Source organism: Agelaius phoeniceus, chromosome 1 (assembly GCF_051311805.1).
Source record: "Agelaius phoeniceus isolate bAgePho1 chromosome 1, bAgePho1.hap1, whole genome shotgun sequence".
NCBI classification, from domain to species: Eukaryota; Metazoa; Chordata; class Aves; order Passeriformes; family Icteridae; genus Agelaius; species Agelaius phoeniceus.
The window spans coordinates 133,119,855-133,146,789 of record NC_135265.1 but is presented as its reverse complement, the minus strand read 5'-3'; the positions used below and the strand labels follow the sequence as shown (position 1 = coordinate 133,146,789).

Sequence of the window (26,935 nt, the reverse complement as noted above, 5' to 3'; positions counted from 1 at the left end):
GTTGAATTACTTTGTATAAGATTTGTTCATGTATGGCCATTATAGAGCAGTGTTGTGACTGAAGATAAGCTTGTGTTACAGAGCAAACAACTCCCCTGCTTCCAACCCTAGCTTTATTCTCAATATGACAAAAGTTGCTTTGTGTGATTTTTAGCAGATTTGTGCATTGGTTTTAATAATAAAATAGGGATAGGATATTGTTTACCCTAAATTCAAGAGGCTTATAGGAATAAATATATTACACTTAGATGTTCATTATGTCTCCTGTGAAAATACCATACACTATATCAGAAACATTGACTGTGTTCTTTCAGTCAAGGAGTAACAATATGTTCAGCTACATGGTAAGCACATTCTTTTATATACTTTGTGTTTTCCGTGATGTAGACCTGTTTTTTCACTATTAACACAGTAGATGTGTTAGTAGCTTAATATCAAAGGAATGCCTTGTGTGCATTCCTTACCAAATGTTTTCTGTACCATAGAAGCTATTTTCTCCTTGCAAAGCAAAAATTGCATCAGCTAGAATGATGGTATGCTGAGAGATGGGTTTCTGGGTCTTGCATATCAATAATGCTAATCTGAACAAGATCAGAGGTTTGAAATGCTTGGTCTCATAGCATTTGAATGTGAGGTGTTTACCTTCTTCTGTTCCCTACGTCATGTGCACATGGAATCATTGTTAATTACTTCAGTAGTAATTAACTGTCCCTAAAGTTGATGGTAAAGTTTTTGTGAGTCAAATGAAGCCTTCCATGGTAAATTAGGCAAAATCTTGTTTGAGGAAATTTTTTTGCCTGGTAGAAAACCACAAAGATTCACCTACTGTCACTCTGAGGTTTCAGGCATAAATATTGCTATAAATATTGCTCACTGTATGAGCAGAATCAACAGACACCTCAGAGCTGGAGAGTGGTGCATAATCCATTTTCTCTAACATGTACTTTCTAGGCTCTTATTCTGAGTATGGCAGTTCCCACTATAATTGGATTCAGCTTGTGGAAAGAGGTAAGAAAAGTTCCTTTGTGGAGTTTTCTTTGTATGTTGGCACAATATGAGTCAAAATGATGAGCAAATATAATGAAATGTACTCAGTGAAATTAAATATATGTGAGGAAATTGAAGGTGTCATCCATTGAAAATATGTTTCATTTAAAAAAAAAAACTTCGCTTTTTTCAGTATAAGGTATTAACGTATTTGACAATTTAATTTTTTAATGATCGCTTATTGTAATTAAATTTAAATGAAGACTTTATTATAGTCAGCTGTTAAACTTTGGATGTATAAACTGACTCAACAAAGAAAATGCTGCCAAATGAAAACTCAGGATATTGAAAACTATGTTGCCTCAATCTTAGTTTTAGTGAAAAGACATAAAGTTAGGTGAAGTAAAATTACAGGAGGCTATATGCAAATAAACTGTTTGCAAAGCTCCCATCAAATTATAATGGAGTTAAATTCTTTGTGCAGACCATTCTGTCGAGGTGTGTACCTACTACAATACAGGGGAAGAAAAGACACAGATGTTTCCACGTTTAAAATGAATACTTTATTGCAAGTCACAGACAGACTGGGAGCGGAGTATTTGGAAATTATTTTTTAAGCTCCTGTGAGTGCAAAAAATATGTGAAACGTCCCATGAAGTGTAATCCTCTGCTATACTGGCACAGCTTTAAAATAGTTTGACTAGTCTGAGAATTCATATATAGAAGCCAGTATTGCCCGACAGTATTTTAACAGATTTTGCAACATCTATCTTACATTGCAACTAAATTTTCTATTGTAGCCTGACTTTTTACATGTTTTTGATGAAGCAATAGATACTGTCTGTAAAAAAAGCTAGAGTTGCTCAAAAGAGTTATGAAATCTATTACAATAGAGGAAACGAGTGTAGTTACCCAAGTAATTCCTTTCCAGATTGTTTTAATTAAAGCAGTAGCAGTGTGGGGTTTTGGACTCTAGAGGGCTTCATCCATTGTTGATCCAGCTTCTGCTTTTAAGCAGTGGTGGACAGTTTGCTCTCCAGGCTCACAACTCGTCCCTGTGGTTGGGAATGTTGATTACAAGTAACAGAGCAGCAAAAATGCCTTGAGCATGATCTGTTACCATGGCTATACAAGGCTGACTGTATAGCTCAGTATCTTTTTGCTTGGCTGCCTTCTGTCTGTGTCTGGCATAGTCCCTCCTCTAACTAGGTTTTTCCAGGTGCTGTGATGAGTGAAGCAGGTTCTCCTTGGGGTGGCAGTTGCAGTTCCTCTTTCCATCCCTCTGTTCTGGGAGTAGTTCCAGTGTATGTGTAACAGCAGTGCTGTTTGTCCCTGACACAAACCTGTGGCAGGTCTTCTTGTGCTGATTGTAGACTGCTGCCACTTGAGAGCTGAGTTGTCCAGGTAATGGGGGTGGAAAGTCCTCAGTTAAAAGCAGGCTCCCACTTCTGTCTGTCCACTGTGGCTGTCCCAATGTAAGTTGTCTCTTTAATATGGCAGAGTCTGTAAACATCATTCTCTTCCAAAAGAGCTGACATCCAGAACTCAGCATTTACAACAGCATGTACATGTACCTGTTCCAGCCCCTCAAGGCTGGCCAGTTTCCAGCCATGGCTTTTTCAGATAAATGCACTAAATGGCTCAAGGACTTAGAAAATTTCCCATCTTAGTAAAGAAGGACCTCAAACTTGACAGGGTAGGGAAGCCATGATGCAGGGCTGCAAGCTGGCCTGGTTTGAAAGAGGTGGTATTCTATCTCACAGAATCCCTCCTTTTCCCAAAATGTTTTTCAAGAGCATAAACTGAGATATCCCACTTCACACAATGTAATGTGCTCGTCTTCACTGCAGTGATTGAAGTCAGAAGCGAGTTTGGGAACATTACCAGGGCTCTTCTAGGAAGTTTCTTCTCTTCTCTCTTGCTTGCATAACACCTTTCCTTCAAGACACAATAGTCCAATCCTTCCTGCTCAGGCAGGTTTACCATGAGAGATTTATCATCTTCTTGGTTTAGTGCCCTTATTTGTAGACATTTGCATATGACCACCTGAACTATGGTTTTGATGCATTTAAGGCCTCTTGATGTTCATGAAGGTTGTTGCTGCTACTTATTTATTTATTTTTAATTATAAGTATTCTAATGAAAGAGAGAGAGAGAGATGAGAACTTTGGTTTAACATACTTATTTTGGAGAGGGACTTCTGCTGTCAGGTAAGTAAATGTAAGCTGAGTTTTGCAAAATATTCAAGCAAAAGTACCAGTCAGGGGGAAAACTGTTGAAACCCATTTCTGTTGTGTCAATTAAAGCCTTAATGTAATGTGATGCTCTGTAGATAATTTTTTAAACTGTAAGTAACCAAAAACATTTCCATCAGTTTTTCCCTAGAATAATGACAGAGCTTACAGAACTGCAAGAATTCTATGATCCTGATACAGTAGAACTTATGACATGGATAAGGTAAGCATAGAGTCCAACATTTCTATTTTACTGCTTTTTGTAAGGGTATTTTTATCTCAGCAATTTGTGGAGCTACCTCTGTCAAGCTGGGTTTTCCCTTGGCATTCAATGATACATGGGGGAACAAGTTTTCTATTTTAAGTGTGGTATTGTTCCCATAAAAGAAACTGGAGTTTATTATGGATTACAAGAGAAGATCCTGGAACACACAAGCAAGTCATGTTTAATGTTGTTGCAGACCTAGTTTCTAAATAGCAGGATCTTAGATCTTGCTAACATTTAATTAGATTACAGGATTCATGTTGATTGTAATGCCAAAAGCCCTGAGATGTTATGTGCCTGAGCCAATAAAATGAAATGGCTGAATGTGAGGATTTAGAGACTTTTGTCAGGATACATGTGTTATTCAGACTTCCCCTTTGACCACAGCTAGTATGGAGCTATGTTATACAGCTCATACTGAGCATATACACAGCTAATAGCAAGTCAAGTTATTTTCACAGATTTATTTTTTTTACCACCAAAGGTTTCAGAATTGCATTCTGCCTCATTCAATTTAACTTCAAACTATGTCATTAGGAACTGTGCTTTTCTGAAAATTAGATCCCTTGTGTTCAGATAACTTAGCTTTAACTGTATTTTTTAGAATATTGCTTTTTGTATTTATGTAGTCTTTAATGTCAACCTGTTCATCTTCACAAAAGGCAGGGCTGGTAATTAGTGTTCCAGCCAATTTCTTCTTCTTGTTGTAGTAGTGTATGTTGTTTGTCGCTGCTGTAGCTCTTCAAGGCAGCAAGTGGAATAATGCCAAGTACCTAATGGCTTTTATGTTAGTCTGCATATACTTCAAGTACGTAATTAATCATGGTGAATTTCATTGAGATTCACTCAGCTACGAGCAATTTGACTACCTTATCTGTAGCAGCTGTTCTTATTTTTAAAGAAAATAAGGATTTTTTTTTCTTATGGATATACTTAGCTATCCACATTGAAATTTTAATTCAATGTCATTATTACAGTATATTTTCTCAAAGTCTTCTCTCTGATAATACAAATTTAATTTGAATTTTCTCTACAGAAGTTGCCAAAGTCTGTAATAAAGTGTGACAATGACTGTTTTCTTTCACTAATACAGAAATACAAATAGTCAAAAAATACCAAACCCAGAAACCTGATTACTGTAGACATTATTCTGCATGCTGACATTATTTTCTCATAGATGATGAAGTACATGATCAGAGCTTACATATTAAATACATACTAGAGATCAAGTTACAACAATCACAAATCATTCCAAGATAACATCATGTTGTTTCTCCTTGTACCTACCCCCTCTCTCCCAAGCTTGTTTTGTCACGAGTTGGCAGCCATTCAGAAACGCAGAACTTGGATCCATTCCAGGACCACTCTGAATGGTGCTCAGTGGATTGCATGAGGGGAGAACAACCATGAGCCCTTGCCCCAGCAGGAACCCCTCCTTTCAAACTCCTATTGCTGCAGGTCTGCCCTTTCCCTCGCAGAAAAAGCACTGCCACAGCAACACCATCACCAGCTGTAACGAGAGCCCCAGTGATACTTGCACCTGCTCCAGTTCATTCTGCAGCCCCCTGGCAGATCCCACACACAGTTGATAAAGTTGTTGGATGAGTGCATGCAGTACTCAGGTTGTGTTGGTGTTGCTTTTGCAGACGCCAGGCTCCCGTGGCTGCTGTGTTTGCAGGCAGCCCACAGCTCATGGGTGTGATTAAGCTCTGTACAGGATGGATGGTGTCGAGCCTGCCTTTGTATAATGATGATGATCTTCTGAAAAGAAATGAGAATGTGAGTATCCAATTCCACAAATGTGGCATCTCACAGGAACTGTCTTCCTCTTCACTCAAATATAATGCAAAAAAATCGAATGTATTAGAAGGGAAGAGGACATAGGAGTCCTGTGGACATGGAAGGGATTATCAAGTATATTATCAGTTCTTCACTCTGCACAGAAACAAATCATTATCAAAATATCATTTCTGAAGACTTTTCAGGCCACTTGGAGTATGTAAGATGAGAACTTGCCATCATCAGAGATAAATACTTCCCATTCAGCTGGCCATTGCCTCACTGATTTCAAAACCAAACCTTTTATAACTTGTGTACATATAGTTTGTCATTGCAGATAGGTCATTTTGGGGGGTGTGTGTGTCCCACAAGGTATCACTGATTTTTGCATTGCATGAACATGTTTTCTTAATTTATAGATTTATCAGATCTATTCAAAGAGGTCAGCTGAGGATATTTATAAGATACTCACATCTTACAAAGCCAACTTTCTGGTTATTGAAGATTCAATTTGCAATGAAGTGGGACCTGTAAGAGGATGTAGAGTTAAAGATCTGTTGGATATTGCTAATGGTCATGTAAGTATTGGTGAGAAGAAATGAATGTTTGAATGCATAAATAATTAAATTGAAAATAAATCTTATAATGCTGGTCTTATTTTTCTTATTGTAATTGACATGTAGACAAAACTCAAGTTTTAAAGGTGATCAGTTAAGTTTTGGATTGTCTATAACTTGTAATCTTACCTGATTCTATTAACTGCCCTAATCCCTCCTAACACATGAGTATCTAGCTCTGCTGCTTTTCTGACAATCAGTAAATACCATTTAACTATATATAAATATTCAAGACTGACACCTGAATAGGTTGTTACAAAAGCAGTGAAGTCCTGCCTCAGAAGGCCTTCTTTAGTAGCTTTGAAGATGAAATTTGGATAAACTAAAATGGATAAACTCAGTTCTTCTAAAACTGGCTGGCATTAGAACCAGCCTGCCATTTAGTTCAGTACAGACTGTTTGGTTCTGATGAGGGTGCAAGTCTATTCAGTTCAGCCTTGCAGATGGGTTAGCACACCAACAGATAGTTTAAACCACATCTGCTAGAAAGGCTGGTTGAATAAACTGCACCATGAATGCTGCTTCAGTCATTGACATGTTCTGTCTGTCTGGATGTTGGTGTGCTGCTCTTGCTGCTTAAATAGGGAGTAGGATGGGGTTTATAAGGTGATCTTACTGCCACTTGTTCATTGGCTTCTTGGAAATCCAGCAAAAATTTTGGTTTTATAAAGGCAGGGGGTGGCCTTAAACTCACTTAGAATTTCATTGCTCATTCTCACATCAACAAGAGGGAGTTGCCAGTTACCTCTAAGCAATATAGGAGTGGTATGTTATTAGGGGGTTACTCTATATTTCCCCAGGAATCTACAGCTGGTGTCAGTTTCATTTCTAGGTTTCCTAACTACTTTATCCAGGAAGGATATTGTCCCCATTTTTCTTTTAACTTCCTTACCATTGCTGAAATCTATTATTTCTTTCCTAGTCTTGCTGCTAAAATCATGTATGCTGTGATTATTGCTGCTAAAATCATGTATGCTGTGATTATTCCAGGATATATCCAATATACTGTACCATAACTGTGTGTGTCTGAATAACCTCCATGTTTGTTAATCTGCATGTTACCTCTCAGTTTCTTCTCAGATCTGTGTTTGCATGAGTAAGTTCCTGTTTCCTCAGGATTCCATGCCCACATACTCCTGCATCTCTCATCTCCATGCTTCCTGCATGCTTCTCTCTCACACATAAGCTTGATAATCCTTCTTGTGTTTTCTGTTGTGGTTTTTGTTTTTGTTTTTGTTTTTTTTGTGGGGAGTGGTTGGTTTGGGTATATTCGGGTATTTTTCAGAAAACTGACATAATTTGTTCTGTAAAGTTAATAAAGTTTATTGTCTCAGGAAGCTTTAAACAAATCTCTCAGTTTGCTTGCTAACAAAATTTGTTTGAGTCATATTGGAAAATTATCAAGATACTCCAAAGTAGTGGAAGCTAGTGAATACATATTTGGAAACTGCAGTGCAGCATTTACTTACTCCCAAAGTAGGTGAGACAGTGGGCAGACAGTGTGTTGACAGGTCTGTGGATGTGTTTTGAATTGCTGTGTTTAAGAAGATAAGTACTGCTTTATAGCTTGTGCTATATCCTGTATCCTAGTCCAATATCTTGTTTCTGACACTGGCTGAGAGCACAGGTTTACTGATAGGGAAAGACAAATGTTTTCCAGCAGTCTGTTGCTGAAGGACTGTAGCTCAGGGCAATTATCTTTGTGTTTGGAAGCCACTGGTGGATTTTTCTTCATGAGTTTGTCCTACCACGTTTTTTTTTAAACTGTGTAAATTTGTGGCATCAGAAGGAATAATGAAGGGATTTCTTCAGGGATATCAGACAGTAGATCCTAGAATGCAGTTTGCTTCCAAGTCACTTGGTTGGAAATTGTAGGGAGATGTGTGTGTGTGTCTTTGGTCTTTATTAGGGATGTCAAACTTACTTGGCCTGGGAAAGGTAATTGGGATTTTAGTTTCCTTCATACTGGTATGCTCTGTGCAGGTCAGGTTTGAACTACTGGGAAAACAGGGCGTGTGCATAATTTCCACTGCTGTTGTTCTTTATAATATGAACCAAGTACACTGGTTTTAATGTCTGCTACCTTGATAAAGGGATTAATTCCTTTGTCAAGGTAGCAGACATTAAAACCAGTGTACTTGGTTCATATGATAAAGGCTTTTTTGCGTGGTTAAACAAATTACAGGGGAATATGTTTTCAGTTTATTGGAACTGTACAATGTGGAAATTAATTGTCTATCATAAATGAAATTTACAGAATACAAAAGTTAATTAAATGTTCAGAATTACATTCTGTAATCACTTATCTTCAGTACTGTAATTAGGTCTTTTTCTTTCTGACAGGTGGTTTGTGAGGAAGGTGACAACTATGCCTACTCAAAGTATGGACGATTTTGTCATGAAATCAAAATGAACTATTCTCCATATGTGAATTACTTCACTCGAGTATACTGGAATAGATCCTACTTTGTATATAGAATCAACACTGTGATATCCTTCCAGTCCTGAAAAAGCATGCAAGCTTCTTTCTGAGGATTGATTGTGAATGAATTTCAGTTGGAAAAGTTCCTTTTGAGCAAGGAAGTCTATTTTTGCAGATAGATGTGTACACATGCGGTGTACTGACAACTTTACTCTACCAAACTGAAATTCTTTGATCTACAGATCAGCTGACACATATACCATCCTTGAAGGAAATGGGAACATTTATCAGTTTTACAGTCTCTACAATGTGCTACAGTCTTCCATGTTTTTACGTTTTTCTTCCCATTAGAAATCATCTTAATCTTCATGTAAATGCGATTTCTAACTTTAGTGTTAGAGAGTTGATATGCATAGACATCAGTAAATACAGAAAAATTATTTAAAGAGCTTGTTACAGTCATATAGCTTTTAATTTTTAGCAAGAAAGCAATCACTATCCCAAGTCTTTTCAAGTAAGTGTTTGGATTTTTAGTTTGGGATTTCTTTTTGTTTTGTTTTAATTCTTCCTGTCTTCCATGGTAAACATTTCTGTGTTTCTCAAACACACATTATACATCTTATGTGTAGCTATATAGTTTTTATAAATCATATAAGGAAGATTTTACTTAAACCACACTTCACTGATTAAGGCACTGATCTCTACATTGTTGTCTCTGTTGTCTACAGAGACATGTTGGTGGAAATGCTAGGAATTAGACCTAGCAATGGGAGCCGACAAGCTCAGATCTTCAGTTTGGAAAGAACTTGTCTTCAGCATTTCTCTACACTTAAGTGTTTGTGTGTGTATGCATAAGTGTGTCTTTCTTAGCAGCCACCAGAATGGGCCAGTATACCACAGTATGCCACACTTGTTTTCAGGCAAGTGTAGCAGGACAACCAGGTTTGCTACTGAGACTTCTGCACTTCACTTTCACCCCCTGTGTGTGTGCTGGTGTGTGTGTGTGTGTGTGTGTGGACAGACGGGTGATACTCATTTCATTCAACTTATTATGCAATAGCTATATTAAGATTGTGCCATAACTGTCATTTAATCTACTATAATCACCACCATTAATAAATAATGGTACAGGTGTTCATAGCTATTTTTATATCAATTATGCAAATACACAGATCTTTGAAAATTTGGCAAAGTACTCTGCGGTTTTGCTTTCCTCTAAAATTTGTTCTATGCCCCTCTTTGCCTCTACAACTCCTTTTCTTAACAAATGATCTGTTCATCCTGTTTGTTGCTGGCTGATAGACTTTCAAGAAAATGAATGATGTTATAATTACAAGTCTGGGCCTAAACCTAGTGTTGAGAATGGAAACTCCAATAAAAGGTAACAGTAGCTTTGCTTAATGTAGGTGTAACTGGACAAAAAGACAGGACTAAGTTTTGGAAGAAGTTGCTCACCCCTTAGGAGTTACCTGCAGTTACAAATTAATGTAACACCTGGCCCAGAGACCAGTCTATCAGGCATGTGGGAATGATTCTTTGGAGCCCAGATGTCTTTAATGAAGGATCTGGGAAAATAGGATGAACCCTCAGCTGAAAAATCTGCAAACCATTCTGCAAGTGGAAGCTGCAAAACAATCCTTAGTGCAAATCGGAGATTTTAACTCTGAAATTATTAGGAACTGCAGCATGTTGTTGTATGTGCATGATTCTTCTCTGCTCTATGCAGATACACTTGCTTATTTTACACTGACACATAGTGCTGAGATTTTTTTAAAACTTGTTATCACTTTTGGAGTGATTTTAAAGAAAAAAGCTTTATTGTTGTAAAAGCCAACATGTCTGTAATCTGTTTTTTACTTTCAGTTATATTTTTAGGCGTATGAGTCTTGACAAAATGTTAAATTATGCATTTTATTTCAAAGAATAGATAAATCCATCGAATATATGGGATGTCACTGAGAGAAACACTTATCCATATAACTGAGTTACAAGTTATAAGTAAATATCCTTTCTGGGCATACAGACATCATGTTGGAGATAGTGTGTACCTGTGTGTCTGCTGGAGTGCAGGCTGCATGTATTTGCTTGTGCACAAGTGCATGTTTTACTGCACTGGGCTGTTTCAGACTGCTCAGTTATCGTATACCAACAGAAGCCTATGTATTAACTTGAGCTATGGCAGGCCTGCAGGAACCCCTTCTGTATGTGTGGATATAGATGTAATATTTGAAAGTAAGTTTACAGTTCCTTTTCCAGTTTAGGTTTATTTGAATCACTGTCAAGATATTACATGTCTGTGTGTTGGTCATTTAATCTCTTGAAGTTAGAAATTCATGAATATCACTTCATATCAGCAATAAGGCATTCCAGGTGCAAACTTCAGGATTACAACTGTAATTGGGTAGATGAAGTTGCAGAACTTCTGGCTTCATGCCTTAGACTGCCATGCTGAGCTGTAACATTCAGCTGTCCTTGGCTGCCTGTTGTGTTTCACTGCAATGTTGTGTGTGTTACCATGTAGAACATAGTTTGAACACATACATGTAGAGCACACATATTAAGAAAACCACAACTGAGGCCACCCACACATCTAAACAAAACTGTCTTGTATCATGTTGGCCTTTATACATGTTTAAATGAATGAGTTGAACTTTATTTGAACTGTGACATAATTACTGTATTAATTTTGTCATAGTTTTTAAGATGTATTCTTGATACTTCAATTGATTCTGCTTTAGGAGAATCATTTAAGATTTTTACCTTGCTTTTTATATTAGAGAAAATTATATTGCAGCACCATTGGCACAGCAGCCTTAAGTAACAGAAGGAGCCTTTTATTTGGGACAACATTGTGGTTGTTCCTGTAAAAAGGTAGAATTAAAACAAGTGACTGAAAGAATCATATTTTACAAAGAAAGTGAATTAATTTCTTATCCAGCCATGGACTAGCAAAAATACTGTCTAATCTCTGGCTTCTGTGAAAAATAATAAGTTCCAGTGATATCCCTCAGTGGGACAACAATAGGGCATAATTACACCAGACTTGTGCGGACAACCCTGGCTTGGTTTTCAACCAGAACACAGGTTTAACTCCCTGAAAGAGTTGTGGGAAAGTTTTACAAATTTTGATCTGCTTTGCTGTAGATGTTGCAATTCAGTTGAAACATGTGCCTTGCAAGCTTTTATTAAACAAACAAAAACCTCAATTCATGTTTCTTTTTGTGAAGATTTTTTTTAAATTCCTGTCCCTCTGATTTCTAGAGTTTCTGTTGTGTCTTAATATGCCAGCCTCTGAGGATGCCCAGGTGATGCAGCTGGGATGTGTTCCAGCCATCTAACAGCTGTTCACTGGGAAGAATGAGAATTGGAATAGCAGTTTGTGTGACTGTTCTGCTGGCTTATTTCCTCCTTCACATTTCCACTTTCTGATATACTTGATCTTAGTAAATGCAACAAAATTACCTTGAAAAAATAAATTAGTATAGTATTTTCAGGCACCCACCTGTTATCCTTAGACTTGTGAATCAAAGTTTGACCAACCCACAGCTAAACTAACATACACAGTTTTGTCTTAATCTTAAAAAAATGCTCTTTCACTTCCTAAATTACCACATACTTGAACTCAGATTTGACAGGAGATGCTTGAGACTAAGGAAAGGTATTTCTGAGCATAAACTTCTATTCATATTATTTTAAAAAAACATTGGTTTAATTTCTTCCAAAGTAAATGGAAATGCAATTTAATACAACACAATCTTAAATACATTTTCCATGGGGGTTTGGGAATAAGAAGATACACAAATGTGGAAGAAAGAGGGCCAAAAGGTTTCACAGGCATTGAAAATTCTTCCAACTGTTTGCTCTGGTGGCATTACTATATACTGAAAGGTAGAGGCTAGGGACCAAATCTTGTTCTTACCACCTTAATTTCACTAAGTCATCTTCAAGTGTCCAGACCTTGTGACATTCCATCAGCTTTTCCATGCGATTCACATGAAAAGGAGCTGCAAGATGAGGTTGTAGGGATTGTTAGTTATCCTTGAAATACTTATTAAAACTTCATATAAGCTGTCCTTCAACCAAAACTCCAACAGGAGAAGGTGTAGGCTGTGCTTGTGAATGCCTGGGCGTGTGCACACATGATGTGTTTGCATCTATAGGTGTCTCTTTTACTGTTGTGTTTTGGAGATGGAATGAGGAACTTCTCTTATCCCTAATGGGGATTGAATCTGTAAGTCTGGTAAATATTGATGGGCAGGTGGACTCTGGAGTAGTGTGGTATTGGAGATGAAAGAGAAGCAGAACTTTATTCCAACACAAGCAATATTTTCATGTGAAGTAATACCTCAACATAAATCTGCAGAATCATGCTTTAATATTCTTTTTAAAACCTAACTTTAGAGGGGAAGAGTGGGAATTCTAAGACATGCCTTGTGTGTTATCTTAATCTTTTCTACTTCATCAGTACAGTTAAAAAACACCATTATGTTGCTGCACTCTATGCCAAATGCAGAGCTAGTGATGCCTAAAGGTCTTCTGAATTGTATTGTACCTCAACAGTGTGTTTAAATGTAATTAATCTGGCAATGGTTTTGGTTTCAGCACAGTTAAATGTATGTATTTCTGCCTTTCAAGTGATGTTTAAGGTTACCTATTTATTTGAGGGGACAGAAGGTTTAATGCCTTTCAAAGATTCAAACTTGTTTACTTCAGTAATGCAGAGGAATTATTGGTGGTGCTTTACTTGTTCACAGTGACGTTCAGCAGTAATGTATGTGGCATATGGACTTATCTATGTGCAGCTATTTAATAACAAGTCTAAGGAATACAATTGCTTTTATCCTGTTTGTTGTCTTGGACAGTTTTTTATCAAAATAATGTATACATAGTAAATATTTTTCTCTTGTAACAATTTTTTTTTTCTGTAGAAAAAAAAATTCAATAAAAGCCAAGTCCAGAAAGTATGGATTGTTTGGGACACAAACCATTTTATCCTTTGAGAAATCAAGGGAAGACTGTGCAGCATGGCTCAAAAGTCTGTCTTGACAGGCATCATAAACAGTCTTGCAGCTCTTGAGGACAAGCAGCCTGCTCAGACTGGATCCATATGTCGTGCTGACTGTGGCTGCCTGTTGAGACACACTTGTGTGATGATGAACAGCAAAATGTGAGCTGCTTCATATGGAATTACTGAACTCTGTGACTTTCTCTCTAAAGATCTTCCTACAGCAAGCACGTCACCTGGAAATAAAGTGCTATGCAATGTCACATGCTTACTGATTTAATTTTTTTTAATCTACTAATGTATTATCTGCCTTGAATTTTTACAGATCATGATTACATATTTTAGAGCCCTCTAGTGTTTTATACAATATTATTAGTAGGAATCTTTGAATGAATATTACTTTGTAATAATTTAGCATGTAATGATACAAAATCTTGATTTTTTTTTTTTAGTTAAATTCTAAAGACGGTACAAATACCCTACAGAGCATATCTCCAAAACCAGATCATTTAGCACCTGAAAAAGAATCACATATTTACATCTTTAATTTATAATGATTTTGAGTTTGAGCATTTATCAGACTGCTTTGTTTTAGGCTAGTCAGGAAATGAGCTGATGTTGAAGTATCCAAGTTTAGCCATTCAAGTAACAGGCTCTATGGTTGCTTAGCTCAAAGGGGAATGGAGCTTCCTGGCAGCAGGAAATTCATGTTGGTATCTGTGTACTTTTCTGTGCCTTTATGCAAAACTGAGACTGTAGTTACTAGCTGTGAAACAGAGAACATTCTGTTACATATAATACAATTTGTATTGGTATATGTCTATAAATAGATGTTTTATGTGAGTCTGTATCTCTGTACAAAATACATATTCTGTTTATAATCAGTGATTCAGAGGTGTTAGGTAAAAGTACTGTTGGTTTGGATTATTTTCCACCTAAATAGTGGTTCTGGAATCTGCTTGTTGGACCTAATTTCCCAGATTTTTCAACTTTTGCAGTGACCCAGCCTATCATACTTCAACCCTTGTATGCTTTCAGGTTGCTTAGGTAATAAATGTCATTGATGTTTTTTAATGGTGATGAGATGCATCTTGTTATGAATTAAACTGCATATATAGAATATACCAACATTAAGCAATCCTGAGAATTACAGAACTGTTCAGTGGGTTGTAACACACCATCAGTACATTTGCTTTCAGAACCTTGAACAGCTTTACAATGCCTTAGAATTCTTCTGTTTCACAGTTACACTGTACTGTCTGCTGTCAAGCCATGACTCCTGCTGCTGCTGTACTGACTGGGAATGGAAAGACCCAAAACATGTTAAGATTGACTTTATTTTTAAACTGCAATAAATACCAGAGAATTCTGTAAGGTGAGGGTGAATGTAAAGTGATGCCTTAAGCTATTCTCCACTCTGAAGCAAGTTGGAAAAGGACAGGTAAGAATGCAGCTCCATTCTTCACTGCCTCATGTTACAGTCTCCATGAGACTCTGAGCACAGAGGCTGTGGTCTCCCTGGAGTTAACTGCTGGGTGCACCTCTGGTTTCCCTGGCTGATCCGACTTCAGCTCTGGGCAGTAAGACAAAATCACTGCAGCAGAAGTGACTAAACCATTTATGCAATTTGGAAAGGTACATTAAAATCAAGCCTGTTTTTAATTTCATCATGAAAACCTCTTCCTGAAACACACACAGTCCTGAAGCACTAACAGTCATTTTCATCTATTTCAGCATTGTTAACACTTTGATAAATGCTGCTCCTTTCTTTTTTCCTTTCCTTTTTTTTTTTTTTCTTTTTCTCTCCTCCCAAGTTGGCCCATTTTATGACAATCTGAGCTGCAGTCTGAACTGCTGGCTGTATTCCAGGGGCTTGTCCCAGCTGTGAGGCAGGGACAGAGAAAGGCTGTTGGGCTTGCTGATGTTTTGGCCTCAGAATGGCAGTACTTAGATTTAGTGATTGCAGGTCACAGTACTCAGTTCACTAGATCAGCTTTGTTTAAGAAGAACCCTAAAACTAAATTTCACTATGATTCTTTGGCAATAGAAGCTGACACTGTCCTGAAGGTATCTGTGTTGTTTCAGACAATATCGAAGGAGTTTATTTATTTGTATTTATTACTTTTCTATATTGTTTCCTACTGAAGCCAAGAACCATCTCCACTGTCTTTATTGAGAAGTTCTTTTGGATTAACTGTGGATCAGTCTCTGTGGATTCTGCTTCAGTTTTGCAGGAAGAGACAAGTTCCTTTAGAAAACACAGCTACACTCAAGTGTGTTTGCATCTCTAAATGGCAGGGTAGGATCTGTGGCCACAAATATCTGTACATTTGTTTTGTTGTCACACAGGTTTTGTGTAACTGGATGTCAAAAATAACACAATTGTGCTAGTGAGTATCCACAAGGTGAGCTTGGCTCTGGTTGTGCTCTGTGAGGTGTGCCCTAAATTCTGGCAATGGGAGTGACATGCAGGAAAAGCCTGAAATTCCATCACCAAAATGCTGTGTTAATGTATTAGAAATACATTGAGTTCATAGGGTGGGAGGGAATACTGTGAATAAAATATAGTTTGTATCTTCCCAGGCTGTAGGGGAAACTGCATGTTTCTACGTGCTTGAATAGAAGAGAATAGAAAAGGTAGTGTGTCCTGTAATGTAGGCTAAAAACAGGAACTTGATTTTGAAAGGATTTAATTTGCTTGTAGAAAGTTGTGTAAGGATGAAATGCACTTGAGGAGAGGGAATGCTGTGCTGTGTCTCCATACAGAGCTAAGCTTGTCCTAAACTGAACACTTGTTTGCATGGTCTGGCTAGCTCATTAAGTGTTTTAAATTAATGAGCTTCTAGTGCCTTTGTGAAGGAAGGAATTAGGGCACAAAGAGCAACCTTAGCATACTCAAAGCTTGCTACAGCACATTGACCAGGTAGGGCTCTGGATGGTTACTTTCATGTTGTTACTGGTAAACCATTCTATAAAACTGTTTAGTTTTACTTTTTGCCTTCCCAGTCTGAAATCTTGCATTGTGCCACATTTTAGAAACTGTCATCCTTGAGGGGGTAAAAAATAAAGGTTGGCAGTTTGTAATAATGGGATGTGATCTCCCAACAATTACCTCTCCTTAAAACTGGTAATTCCCCAGGTGGCACAGGTGCAGGTCTAGCAGTTGGTTGTCACCTTTGACTGTTTCCTGTAATATTTGACTAAAGACAAGTGAAATGGATTCTGGCTTTCTTGAGCAGAGCTTCACCTCCAGCCTAGATAGGTCACCTCTGAAGTTATAACACAGCTGGTAACACCTCTGCCTTCCTTACAACCTTCTGGTAAAACTAGCGAGCCTGCTCAAAGCAGGAAGAGGGAGCATTTCTGATGGAACAACACCTAACACAGTTTGACCAGCTGGATGTGGAGACTGCACAAAAGGCTGCTCCTGAGCTGTTACCATCACTGTGTGAAGGGAGATACTCTTGTTTATTAACAGGAAGATGCTGCTGCTTGGAGTGATGAGAAAATGAGTACTGTTTGGTTTGAGGAGCAGTGGTTGACACTGCAGTGGTCTGGCTTGTATTCACACTGCCATTGATCACAGACTAACCAGAGTGATGAGTTCCATGCCCAGATTGTTTTTTGCATATTTAGTGGGACTGATGTGTTTGCTCAGTACATTCAGAAGGAACATTTCAGTCTTGCTCTCAACAACAGCACACACTGTTATTGTCCCAAAAATATTGCATCTTTCCTGAAGGAGCAGCAACCTGAATGTGCACTTCTGAGAGGCTGTGCTTCCCAGACAAACCCAGTTTATGACAGAGGAGCATGTCTGCTGAGTGATAACTACTCTTATAATTCAAGGTCCTCTCTCCTTTATGCAATAGTGGCTTTTTCCTCTGTTTCTTTTATGGTGGTTCTTGTAGCTTGGCTGAGTGGATTTTTTCATACAGCCTCAGGAGAGGGGGGGAGATTGCCCATTTTCCCCCAGGTCATTCCCCCGGGAAGTGTAGTTCATCCTGTGTCTGCTCAGCTTGCAGAAGACCTGGAGGGAGCAGCTGGATGCATGTGGTGGTTTGACCTCCGTTGAATGGCAGGCACCCATCAAAGCTGCTCTGTCACTCCTCTCTGCAACTGGACAGAGGAGAGAAAATACAACAAAAAGTTCACGAGTCGAGACAGGGACAGGGAGAGATCATTCACAGATGACCCTCACGGGCAATGTGAAAGGGGGGAAGATGAGGCATTTGCCAAGCAACATTGTGCGCTTTGCCACAGAATAGGAGAAAGTGAGGAATTTGCGCTTCAGTGTTGCGCGCTTTGCCACGGGCGGGCTCCCCGCTCGACCAGGCGGGGCGGGCTCGGTCCGTCCCCGCCCACGGCCGTGAGTGGCTGCGGGACGGGCCCGGGCTGCCCGTGCCGTGTGTGCCCGCGGCGGGAGCGGCGCAGAGCCGGGCTGCGCTGCGCTGCGCTGCGCTCGGCGGGATGGGCAGGGCGCGGCGGAGCGGCTGCGGGCTGCTCCCGCTCCTGCTCCTGCTGCTGCTGCTCGCCGGGGCGGCGGGGCTGGAGTGCGGTGTCTCCCCCCGCCTGCTGCGCTTCTCCGGGCAGGTGCCCGAGAACAGCCCGGCGGGGACGCGGGTGCGGGGTTTGCAGGTGCCGCTGCGGAGGCTGCTGGGCCCCGGGGAGCCGGCCGGGGAGTGGGCGCTGGAAGGCGACGGCGCCTCCCGCTTCTCCCTGCAGCGGCGGCCGGGCGGCGGCGGGGGGCTGCTGCTTCTCCGCACCGCCGAGCCCCTGGACCGGGAGGCGCAGCCCGAGTACGGGCTCCGGCTGCGGCGGCGAGCGGGACGGTCCCCCCGGGAGGCGCTGCTGCGGGTTCGGGTCCTGGACCGCAACGACCACCGGCCCCGGCTGCCGCCGGCGCGGCCGCTGGAGGTGGACGAGCTGGTGCCGCTGGGCACGGAGGTGGCCCGGCTCCGCGCCTCGGACGGCGACGAGGGCGCCAACGCGCGCCTCACCTACCGGCCCTGGCCGCCGGGCGCCGGCAGCCGCCTGCTCTTCGTGGTGCCCCGCAGCGGGCAGGTGCTGACCGTGGGCTCGCTGCTGGGGCTGCGCCGGCTCCGCCTCTGCGTGGCGGCTCTGGACCACGGGCGGCCGCGGCCGCTGCGCAGCCCCGCGCGGTGCCTGCGCCTGGCCGTGCGCGGGCGGGGGGCGGCGGGCGGCGCGGGGCGGCGGCGGGGGCCGCGCTCGCTGCAGCCGCCGGGGGCCGGGGCCCGGCGCTACACGGCCCGCCTGGCCCCCGGAGCGCGGGTGGGCGACACCGTCTTCACCGTCCCGAGGAGCCGAGAGCGGGCGGCGGGCGGCTGGTTCGAGCTGGCCTCTCCCGGTGCCACCCCCGTGGGGATCGACAGGACGTCGGGGCGGCTCTACCTGCGGCGGGAGCTGCGAGCGGGCGGCCGGGCGGAGGTGCTGGTCAAGGTGCACCGCGGCGGCGGAGGAGGTAGCGGTCCGGGAGGGGTCGGCGAGGGTGGCCGGGATGGGGTCGGTTCTCCCCGCGGCGCTGCCGCGAGTGGGTCGGGATGGCCGCAGAAGGAACGGATGGGCATGAAGGGCTGCCCCGAAGGAGGGGGATGCTGACCAGGCACAGCCGTGCCGGGCATTTGCCGTTCGAGGAAATGAAGCCGCGGTGATGCTGCCCTCCGTGGGGCGTGCAGAGCCTCAGGCGGCTGCGGGAGCTGCGGCTGTGGGAGCTCGGAGGGTGGCGTGGGAATGTGCTGGCTCTTCCCCGGTACCGCCCGCAGAGCTTCGGCCTCCTGCCTTTGAAGGAGCAGCTGGAAATGAAGGGAATGGTGTTTTGGTTATGCTGTCTTGTAAGGAATTGTTGTCACAGTAGGTTCACTTTTGTGGGAGCAGAGGCGTCTGCTCAGGGATTAACAAGCAATTGGGGCCCGGTAAAGAAGGGGCCACGCCACAACAGACGGCTGGTTTCATAGTGGGAGCAGCCAGCAGGGAGCCTCTCCTGCCGCTCTGGTTCTGCTGGAAGGAGCGGGGAAGGAAGAGGTGACGCTGTCCTGGGTCTGGGCACTCACAGACATGACACCCTGAACCGCACGGAATGATGCTGGGAGTCAGGCACAGCACTGGAGAGCAGCGCACGGGAAGGGGAAGGACTCGTTACAAAAGAGATGTCAACGAGCCTAGGACAAGAAAAAGAAAAATAAATATAAATCTGAATTAGGAATCCTAGGAGTTGGTGTAGAGAACTAAATGGAGATACTGTAGTTACACCTGCATGTCAAGCGTTCATATACTGTTGTGTACGGTTTTCCTAGTAAGACAGCAAAGAGAATGGCTAGACTTGATAAACTTCTTAAATCACATTAAGCTTGAGGTGTGTTATGGTTGCAAGAGCCATCCCTTCCATGTGTTGCTTTCATCTTAGAGTAAGATTTAGAGTGCGTTTGTAAGTGCAGCTCAGGTCTCTAATAACGTAACAGGTTATCATTGCCTTGGGTTTATTTTGTATTGTTTGCTTGTCTTTTTTCTTCAATGCTTGCAACTAAAAGAGGGAGTATTTACCAAATTGCATCAATGAATTTTACAGTCTAGTGCTCAGGAAATGTGAAACATAGAGCTGGGAGGAAAACAAATGTGTTGCAGCATGCTGGGGACTGTGATCTTCACCAGACTGCTGTGTGCAATCTGTGAGCCCAGAGCTGCCTGCCGGAGAAACTTACTCTTGCAGCAATGGGATGTGCTGTGCAAGTGACAAACATTTAACATTAGAAAAACTCTGCACAGTATTCCCAGCTACTAACTTTAAACAAATCACCTTATGTTTGAAGTAGAACTTCTCATTCAAGCTAAAGATGGAGCTGGAAAGGAGACACACAGCTTGACTGTCTTGCTAATTTATAATGAAAGCAAATAACCTTGTGAACAGTGTTCAACATATGATTGTGTTGTCCTCTCCAATCTGGTGGTGCACATCATGTTTTTACCACTGTCTGTGTGCTAATAATGTATTGACAACAGATGAGCCTCAGGGAGAAAGGAATTCAATGATCAAGTGGGACAAGGTCATTTAGGCACTCCTTTAAGCTACTTTGAAAATCAAAACTCTCTCATAACTTTGTACAGCAACAAACTTGGGATATTTTCCTGTCTGCTTATTTTACACAAGTATGGTGAAATGGTGAAAGGATTTGAGCATCCATTTTTTTAATCTGAAGAGACCTGGTGAACTGCCAAAAGTCAAACAGAATTGACTTTGGTCTGCTCCTCATTTCTCCTCATGTCTCTTACTAAATGTAATTAAAAATCACTCACAAAGCAATCAATATTATGGAACATGTGCCAAACTTTTAATAACCTCTTTAATTGAAAAACAAAGCTCTCAGACCTTTTTTAATTGCCGTCTCTTATGTAAAAAACATGAATGGACTTAGGCATTTCACAGGTGCTGCTTCTCCAGGGAAGTGTGTGTCTTGGGGTTTTGGATGCATTTGCCTTTTTCAAGAAAAGAACAGCTTTTTAAAAAATAAGCTTTAAAAAGATTAAACAGTAGGTCACATAGTAACTTAGAGCACTGTTTCCTGCAACAGCAGTCCTAGGAAGACAAGGTATGTCTGTGTGCAGTTGAAATACTGAAATAAAGCTGAGTGCAGAGTACAAAAACCTTCTGAATCTTCCCAGCTGCTCAGTAGCACACACAGCAGTGATAGGGAGGGGGCTGCCATCTGTTTTGTGGGGACCCTGTAGCAGGCACTGTGAAAACACAGCTGTTCTCCCATTGAATATACACGTGGTACGTGGACTGTGAATGGTAAAGATGTTGGCACAACTTCTGTGGCTTGTCTTATTTACCTCCACAGAGCAGTTTGCATCTTCTTTAGGAATCTGGCAGCCTCCATCTGCCTGTGAAACCCTTGCTGTTCTGGGCTCTGTGCATGGATAGTTATGGATTGGACCTGGAGTTTAAACAAGTCCCATCCTCCTAGATTGCTTTCTTCAATTCACCATTGTTTACACTTTTTGGGCCCAAAGCTGCAATGGTGTCCTTGGTTCTCAGGCTGGAAAAGGATTGTTTTCTCTAACTAAACTGTGAGGAGAACTTGCTAACACTTTATATGAAGTTCACAGTTATACAATAAAGCAGTACAGAATCTGAAAAATATGAAAATATGAAGAATCTGAAAAATATGAATCTGAAAAATATGAAAGCTAAATCTTAAGGCATCAATACAAAGGTATGAGTTGCAGACCCAACATTTCTCATCCAGATTTCCTTTTGGGACATTTCACATCCTGGAAACACTGACTGCACCATCAGAACAGTGGGTGGCCAGAGCATGGAAAGCTGGGGGTGGTGAGGAAGAGCTGAAACTCCCTTTCTCTCCCATGTCTCTCTCTGTTCATGCACACCTACAAGTACCTACACAGGTTTTCATCCTTCTCACACCAACTTACACAGGGTGGGATGTGCAGATGCTGTTTTCTCTTCTGCCCCCTCAGCTGCCCTCTCTGATGCTGACAATAGGTACTGGTGCACACTGTGTAGAATTTTGAGGTTTAGGACTTTGTCTATCATGCTTCCTACCCCTGTTCTCCAACTCTAGAAGACTTTTAGTTCTCTCTTTGGTTTGGTTTGGGGGCTTTTCTGGTGTTTTCTTTTTTGGTTTGGCTTTGTTTTTTGGTTTGGTTTTTTGTTTGTTTTGGTTTTTGTTTGTTTGGTTTGGTTTTTTGTTTCTTTAAACTTAAGAGCCTGTCACAAAGGGCTTACAGAGTGCACACTGCCTTGGCTTGGAGTAGTGAGCCCCAGTGGGAGATGTCCATGTCCCTGCACACACTCACACTGCAGATACACCCCACATGCTCTCTAACTGAAAACAACTGTGTAAGAAGTCCATTATCTACAGAGGGTAATTTTGTTTGGCAACAGTAGGAACTCAGAAAAAGCATGGCAAGACAAATCTCTTCCCCTCCCATGTGTGTGCAGTGCACTGAAAGGTTAAAGGGTCAGTGTTAGCAGCCCTTTCACTCTGGGATGCCTCAGGACATCAGAGAGGGGTGAACACCACAGGTAGTTTTAGACTGAAGTGAGTAAAACAGTTGCAACTGTTCAGTATTTTCCTGGCTTTGGAGGTGAGATGGATACCTCATTCCCTGCTCTCTTTCAGGTGGGATAGCAACTGTTTACTACTGTGAGTGAATTCCAAGGAGATGGATCTTAAATCTGACTGAGGAGGCTGTAGCATGGTGCAGTTCCTTCAGTGCAGTGTCTTATGGTAGAATATGAGCAGTGCTGAGCTCTAAGGACTCACTGGAAGCAAACTGCATTTTAAAAAGGCTCCTGTCAGATCTTGACATTCCTGTAAATACTGCACATGGAAAGAATATGTGGTTTGAGTCCCTTCCACCAGGATGCCTGCTGGGACGAGAAACCTTTCAGTCCATGTAATACAGCTTTTGTAAAAGCTGACAAGTAATTAATGTATGTTGCTGGCTGTGATTTCAAAACAAGACATAGCTTAGGTTTGGGGATCTTTTTTATTTTTTCTTTTTTCAACAGACCCAGAAATGTCCCACTGCTTCCTGGCACCTCCTGACATTTTTAGAAAATAAGTCTCACTCCAGAAACACAAACTTGACTTGATCAGCTATTGAGATCACATTATATGCTGCCTTTTTTTTTTTTTTTTTTTTTTTTTAATTTATTTTCCTGGGGGTCAGGGGGGTGTTTCCTCCTGGTATCAGACTGATTAAAACCATCTGTGGATGCCATTAGTGTGCCTCCAAATTCAGGACCAACAGAAAAAGCTTGCTTCATTTAACCCATGAAACCACTTTAATGGCCAGGGCTCACTGGATGAAAGAGCAAGCTCTGGGATGAAGGTTGTTACTTTACCATGTCTGCAAATATCTTTGGGAAAACCTTGCTGTTAAAAAAAAAAAAAAAAAAAAAAAAAAAGAAGAAAAAAGTAAACATGCATAATGATGCAGAGGCTATAAATTAGTCTTAAGAATGTCTGACAAAGTCATTAATTTTGAGAAGCCTACAAAATGCTTAGAACTGGAGAGGTAAATGTAAAGCTTATGTTACAAGTATTCTTGTAAGTTACACAAGCTATTTAAACCATGAGAAAACCTCTATCATAACAAATTTGAGAGAAAAGCAGTGGGAAAACTTAAAAATAGAACATTCAGCCCTTTATTCTTGAGATTAGCATCTTGAATCCTTTTATACAGACTATGATTTAGTATTTCTGAGTTTCATTACATTTCAACAGCAGGAAGGCATTTAAAAATCTGGTTTTAGACCCAGACCAAAGCTGCACCATGCCAGAAACAGCCCTGCATGCTCCTGGTGCTGTCTCACACTCCAGGAGCACTGTGCAGTGCCCAGCAGTATTTGATTTTCATTTACTGGCAGGAGCCAGCTGACCTGGGGCTGCCTTTACACACCTGCCTTTCACATGGGAGGCCCAAAATTCACACATACCACGTTTGCTCAGGCACTGTATCCATATTAGCATGGAGAATGTGCACAAAGACCCCTCTTTGGGACCATGACTGAAGTGGAATTGAGCTTCCTCCTGCTCCTGTGTCCCCAGTGGGCTTGGAAAGCTCTGTCCTCCCCAGAGGGCAGTGGCTTCCCAGCTGCTGCTTTGGGGCAGGCACTGGGGGCTCCTTGCAGTACTGCAGGCTGAGCACTGAGGCTGGCCTGACGCTGGAAACTGCCCAGAAGTTAAGAAAATGTTAAAGCAGAAAGGTTAAGAAAAGCCTTTAAAAACCTGACCTGATGGTGGAAAGGACTTGGAATTCTGCTTCTGCTATGAATGTTGCTGATGGAATGCCCTAAAAGCAGTGCTTGATGATAACAAAGTAAGGAGCCGTTGGTTCCTGTGGGTGGACACCACCCCGTGTGGCATAGACACTGATCTGGGAGAGAGAAGCAGCAAAGTGCCAAATGGCCATGCCTGTGGAAGAGGATCTGTTTAGAATCTAGAACAAAAGGAGAAGTGGAAGGTAATCCAGCAAGTTCTCATTTCTGAGGGCACAGCAGAGCAGCCAGCAGAGAGCTCCTTTGGGGGCTGCTGCTCCAAACACCCCAGTGGCTGCTGCTGCCCAGCCTCTCCAAAGGGGCTCATGCTGGGGGTCTGAGCTGCTCCTCACAACTGCACCCAGGGGGGTTAAAGGGGTAAAGCTAATATTGCAAAGCTCTTTGGCACCTTTTTGTACATATCAAACACATTTGCTGTCCTAAAATGATTGTATTTTGCTGGTGGCATGAACTTTTTAAGTGTTTGGAAAGAAGTTAATAGATTTTAAGTATGGTCATAGGAATAGCTCTTACTGCATGAAGCCTCAGCAAGCTACTTTTTATTTTAAAAATGTTTGAAAAACCTTCAGGGAGAAGAGACTTAACTATGTTAAAGGACAGCTGATAAATGCCTGTAGTTTTTCCACAGGAAAACTGAACATCAAAGCAAAGTGATTCCTAACCACTCTGCTACAGCCTCTCATTAACAAAGATGTTTTTTATGTCCCACACAAAATACTTTAAACTTAATAAGTGCCACTTGAATGAGGAAAAGCAGGTGCTGTGCTGGGTAGGATGACAAGAAGACATGATTGTAGCTGTGTCTTACTGCACTTTCCTTCTTCAAAAGCCATAAAAAATCCCCCAAATGCCCTCTGTGCTGTTCACTCCTCAGCTGTTCTTACTATGTTGGTGTGATCTGACTTCCTCATCAACTGATGTGCCTGCAAATAATACATTTTTTATAGTATTTAATAACATTTTTACTGAGGATTGGTCAGCTGTGAACATGGCAAACTGTAATAAAAACTTGTTTTATGTGGAATTCTGCTATATGGAAGCTTTTGAGATCCTGTAAATTGTTGTGCCTCCTACCTTCTCTGTGTCTCTAATTCTCCTGATTTTGTGGTAAGGAGCAGCTCTTGGCAGATACAGTGGATTTAAGGGTTGAGGCAGAAATGCTACTTCTATAATCACAGGTCTGAGAGTGCTTCAGAGCTTTTCTCTGGAAACAGACAACAAAATTAAAACAGATTTGAAAAACTAGAGGAGGGCACCACAGGCAAGATGATGTGATAGCAGTAAAAATACAATGGATTTTGAAGGCCTGCTCCTATAACTGCCTGCAGCTCTTCCTGTGGTGTAGAGCCTGAGGAAATGATCTTTGCTGCCTGACAAATGCTGTGGTTCTGACACCCCATGTGAGGGAGGTACCCACTGCAGCTTGCACTCACACAGAAAGGGAAAAATTGGCTGAAGATTTTCCTTTGCTGTCCATGTGTGCAGTGGCACCTGCACCTGCCTTTCAGCCTGACTCACTGGGTGAGTCCAGAGGTAGCACTGAGAAAAGCAAGACCTTGCCTCCTAAGCTGGGTGAGGATGTGTGTACATAGAAAATGTGTCCCAGTGCTGGTGTCTATTAAGAAACATGTAATAGATACAATGCAAAATGATCTCTGCAGGCTGCTTTTTCAAGCTTGCTGGTTGTGGTTAACTGAGGAGAGGAAATGGAAAGCTTCAGCTGGGGCAGCTGGCACAGTCCCATTGCCCAGGTGTGCTGTGCCTGTGGGCTCTTTACCCCAAGCTGCTGCAGGGGTTTGTGAACTTCCAAGGGAATAAAGAGTCCTATTTCCAGAACTGATGGTGAGGGTATTGCCTTGCCTTCAGGACACAGTACTCACTGCTTGGTCCAACATGAGTCCAGTCAGTGCCCTCATTTGTTGCAAAGGAATGTGTTACTCCTGGGCATTGTACCCAAACCTTAGGAGTACTTGTGAGACACCAAATCTGTTAATTAATGAAAGCATCACAGCCAGGAATCTCTCATCAATGTTTCAGTTGGAGGTGACCCATCATGTTCATGACAGCAGACTAGCTGTACTAAAGGTGCTCCATACAACTTTTCTTAAGGGAGGTGGGGAAAAGAAATAAATAAAAGTAAGCCTTCATTTTTGAGGGGGAGATCTGTGTTGTGGAGGCTGTCCCCACTGTGAGAGCTTCTTCATGCCCCTGCACTTCTCCCACATGCTGTAGCTGGGGCAGAGGCACGAGGATCATAGGTGCTGCTGACTGGATTAGTCCTCAAGACCCAGTTAAAGCTGCTTTCTCTTCTCCTTTACCTCATACCTTTATTGGGGGTGCTCATCTTCGGGCCAGCTGCTGATGTTTGAGCTTGTAGGAATAATTTACCACCAGATTTGAAAGCCCCTTGGGCAGGACAGAGTGGCACAGTGGACAGCATAACTGTGGAAATGTCACTAATGATATCATTAAAATGCAGGGGAAAAAAAGCATTTCTGAAAGTGATGATAAATTCTGGTTAAAGACCAAGTACTGCCACAAGGAATTTTGGTTTAACTTTAAATATGCCCAGGTAGATTAGCCAATGGTCCTGAAGATGACAAGGGGGGGTTTAGCATTTAACCATTTCTCAGGTGGAGATTTCCTGGCCATGGCTCAATGATGAGCCAAAGCTCCTGATGTCCTGCCCTGCACTGAGGACTCGTGCTGTGGCCTGAGTGGGGGCTTTCTAGGCATCCCACCTTGGACTTCTGTTTCAGGCTGGGCACTGCAGACACTTCTTCACATACCACACTCCCTCT

At 41.8% G+C, this 26,935-nt stretch overlaps 2 protein-coding genes across 3 annotated transcripts in view; both read left to right on the top strand.

Moving 5' to 3' along the window:
* DPY19L4 (dpy-19 like 4) overlaps positions 1-14,389 on the top strand; it is a 34,034-nt gene extending 19,645 nt beyond the window's left edge. The window contains exons 15-20 of one of the 2 annotated variants that reach the window (XR_013184657.1): positions 952-1,008; positions 3,362-3,444; positions 5,133-5,265; positions 5,685-5,843; positions 8,226-9,685; positions 13,233-14,389. Coding sequence is in view for 1 of the 2 variants with exons in the window: in XM_054640981.2 (XP_054496956.1) it covers positions 952-1,008; positions 3,362-3,444; positions 5,133-5,265; positions 5,685-5,843; positions 8,226-8,390 (597 nt within the window). In the remaining variant the exon portion in view is untranslated. Of the gene's footprint in view, positions 1-951; positions 1,009-3,361; positions 3,445-5,132; positions 5,266-5,684; positions 5,844-8,225 lie in introns of both variants that reach the window. The other variant, XM_054640981.2, reaches the window with a different exon arrangement.
* A 3,390-nt stretch (positions 14,390-17,779) lies between these two features.
* LOC129124614 (neural-cadherin-like) overlaps positions 17,780-26,935 on the top strand; it is a 55,346-nt gene continuing 46,190 nt past the window's right edge. The window contains exon 1 of the mRNA XM_054639683.2: positions 17,780-18,791. Within this exon, the coding sequence (XP_054495658.2) occupies positions 17,780-18,791 (1,012 nt within the window). The remainder of the gene's footprint in view (positions 18,792-26,935) is intronic.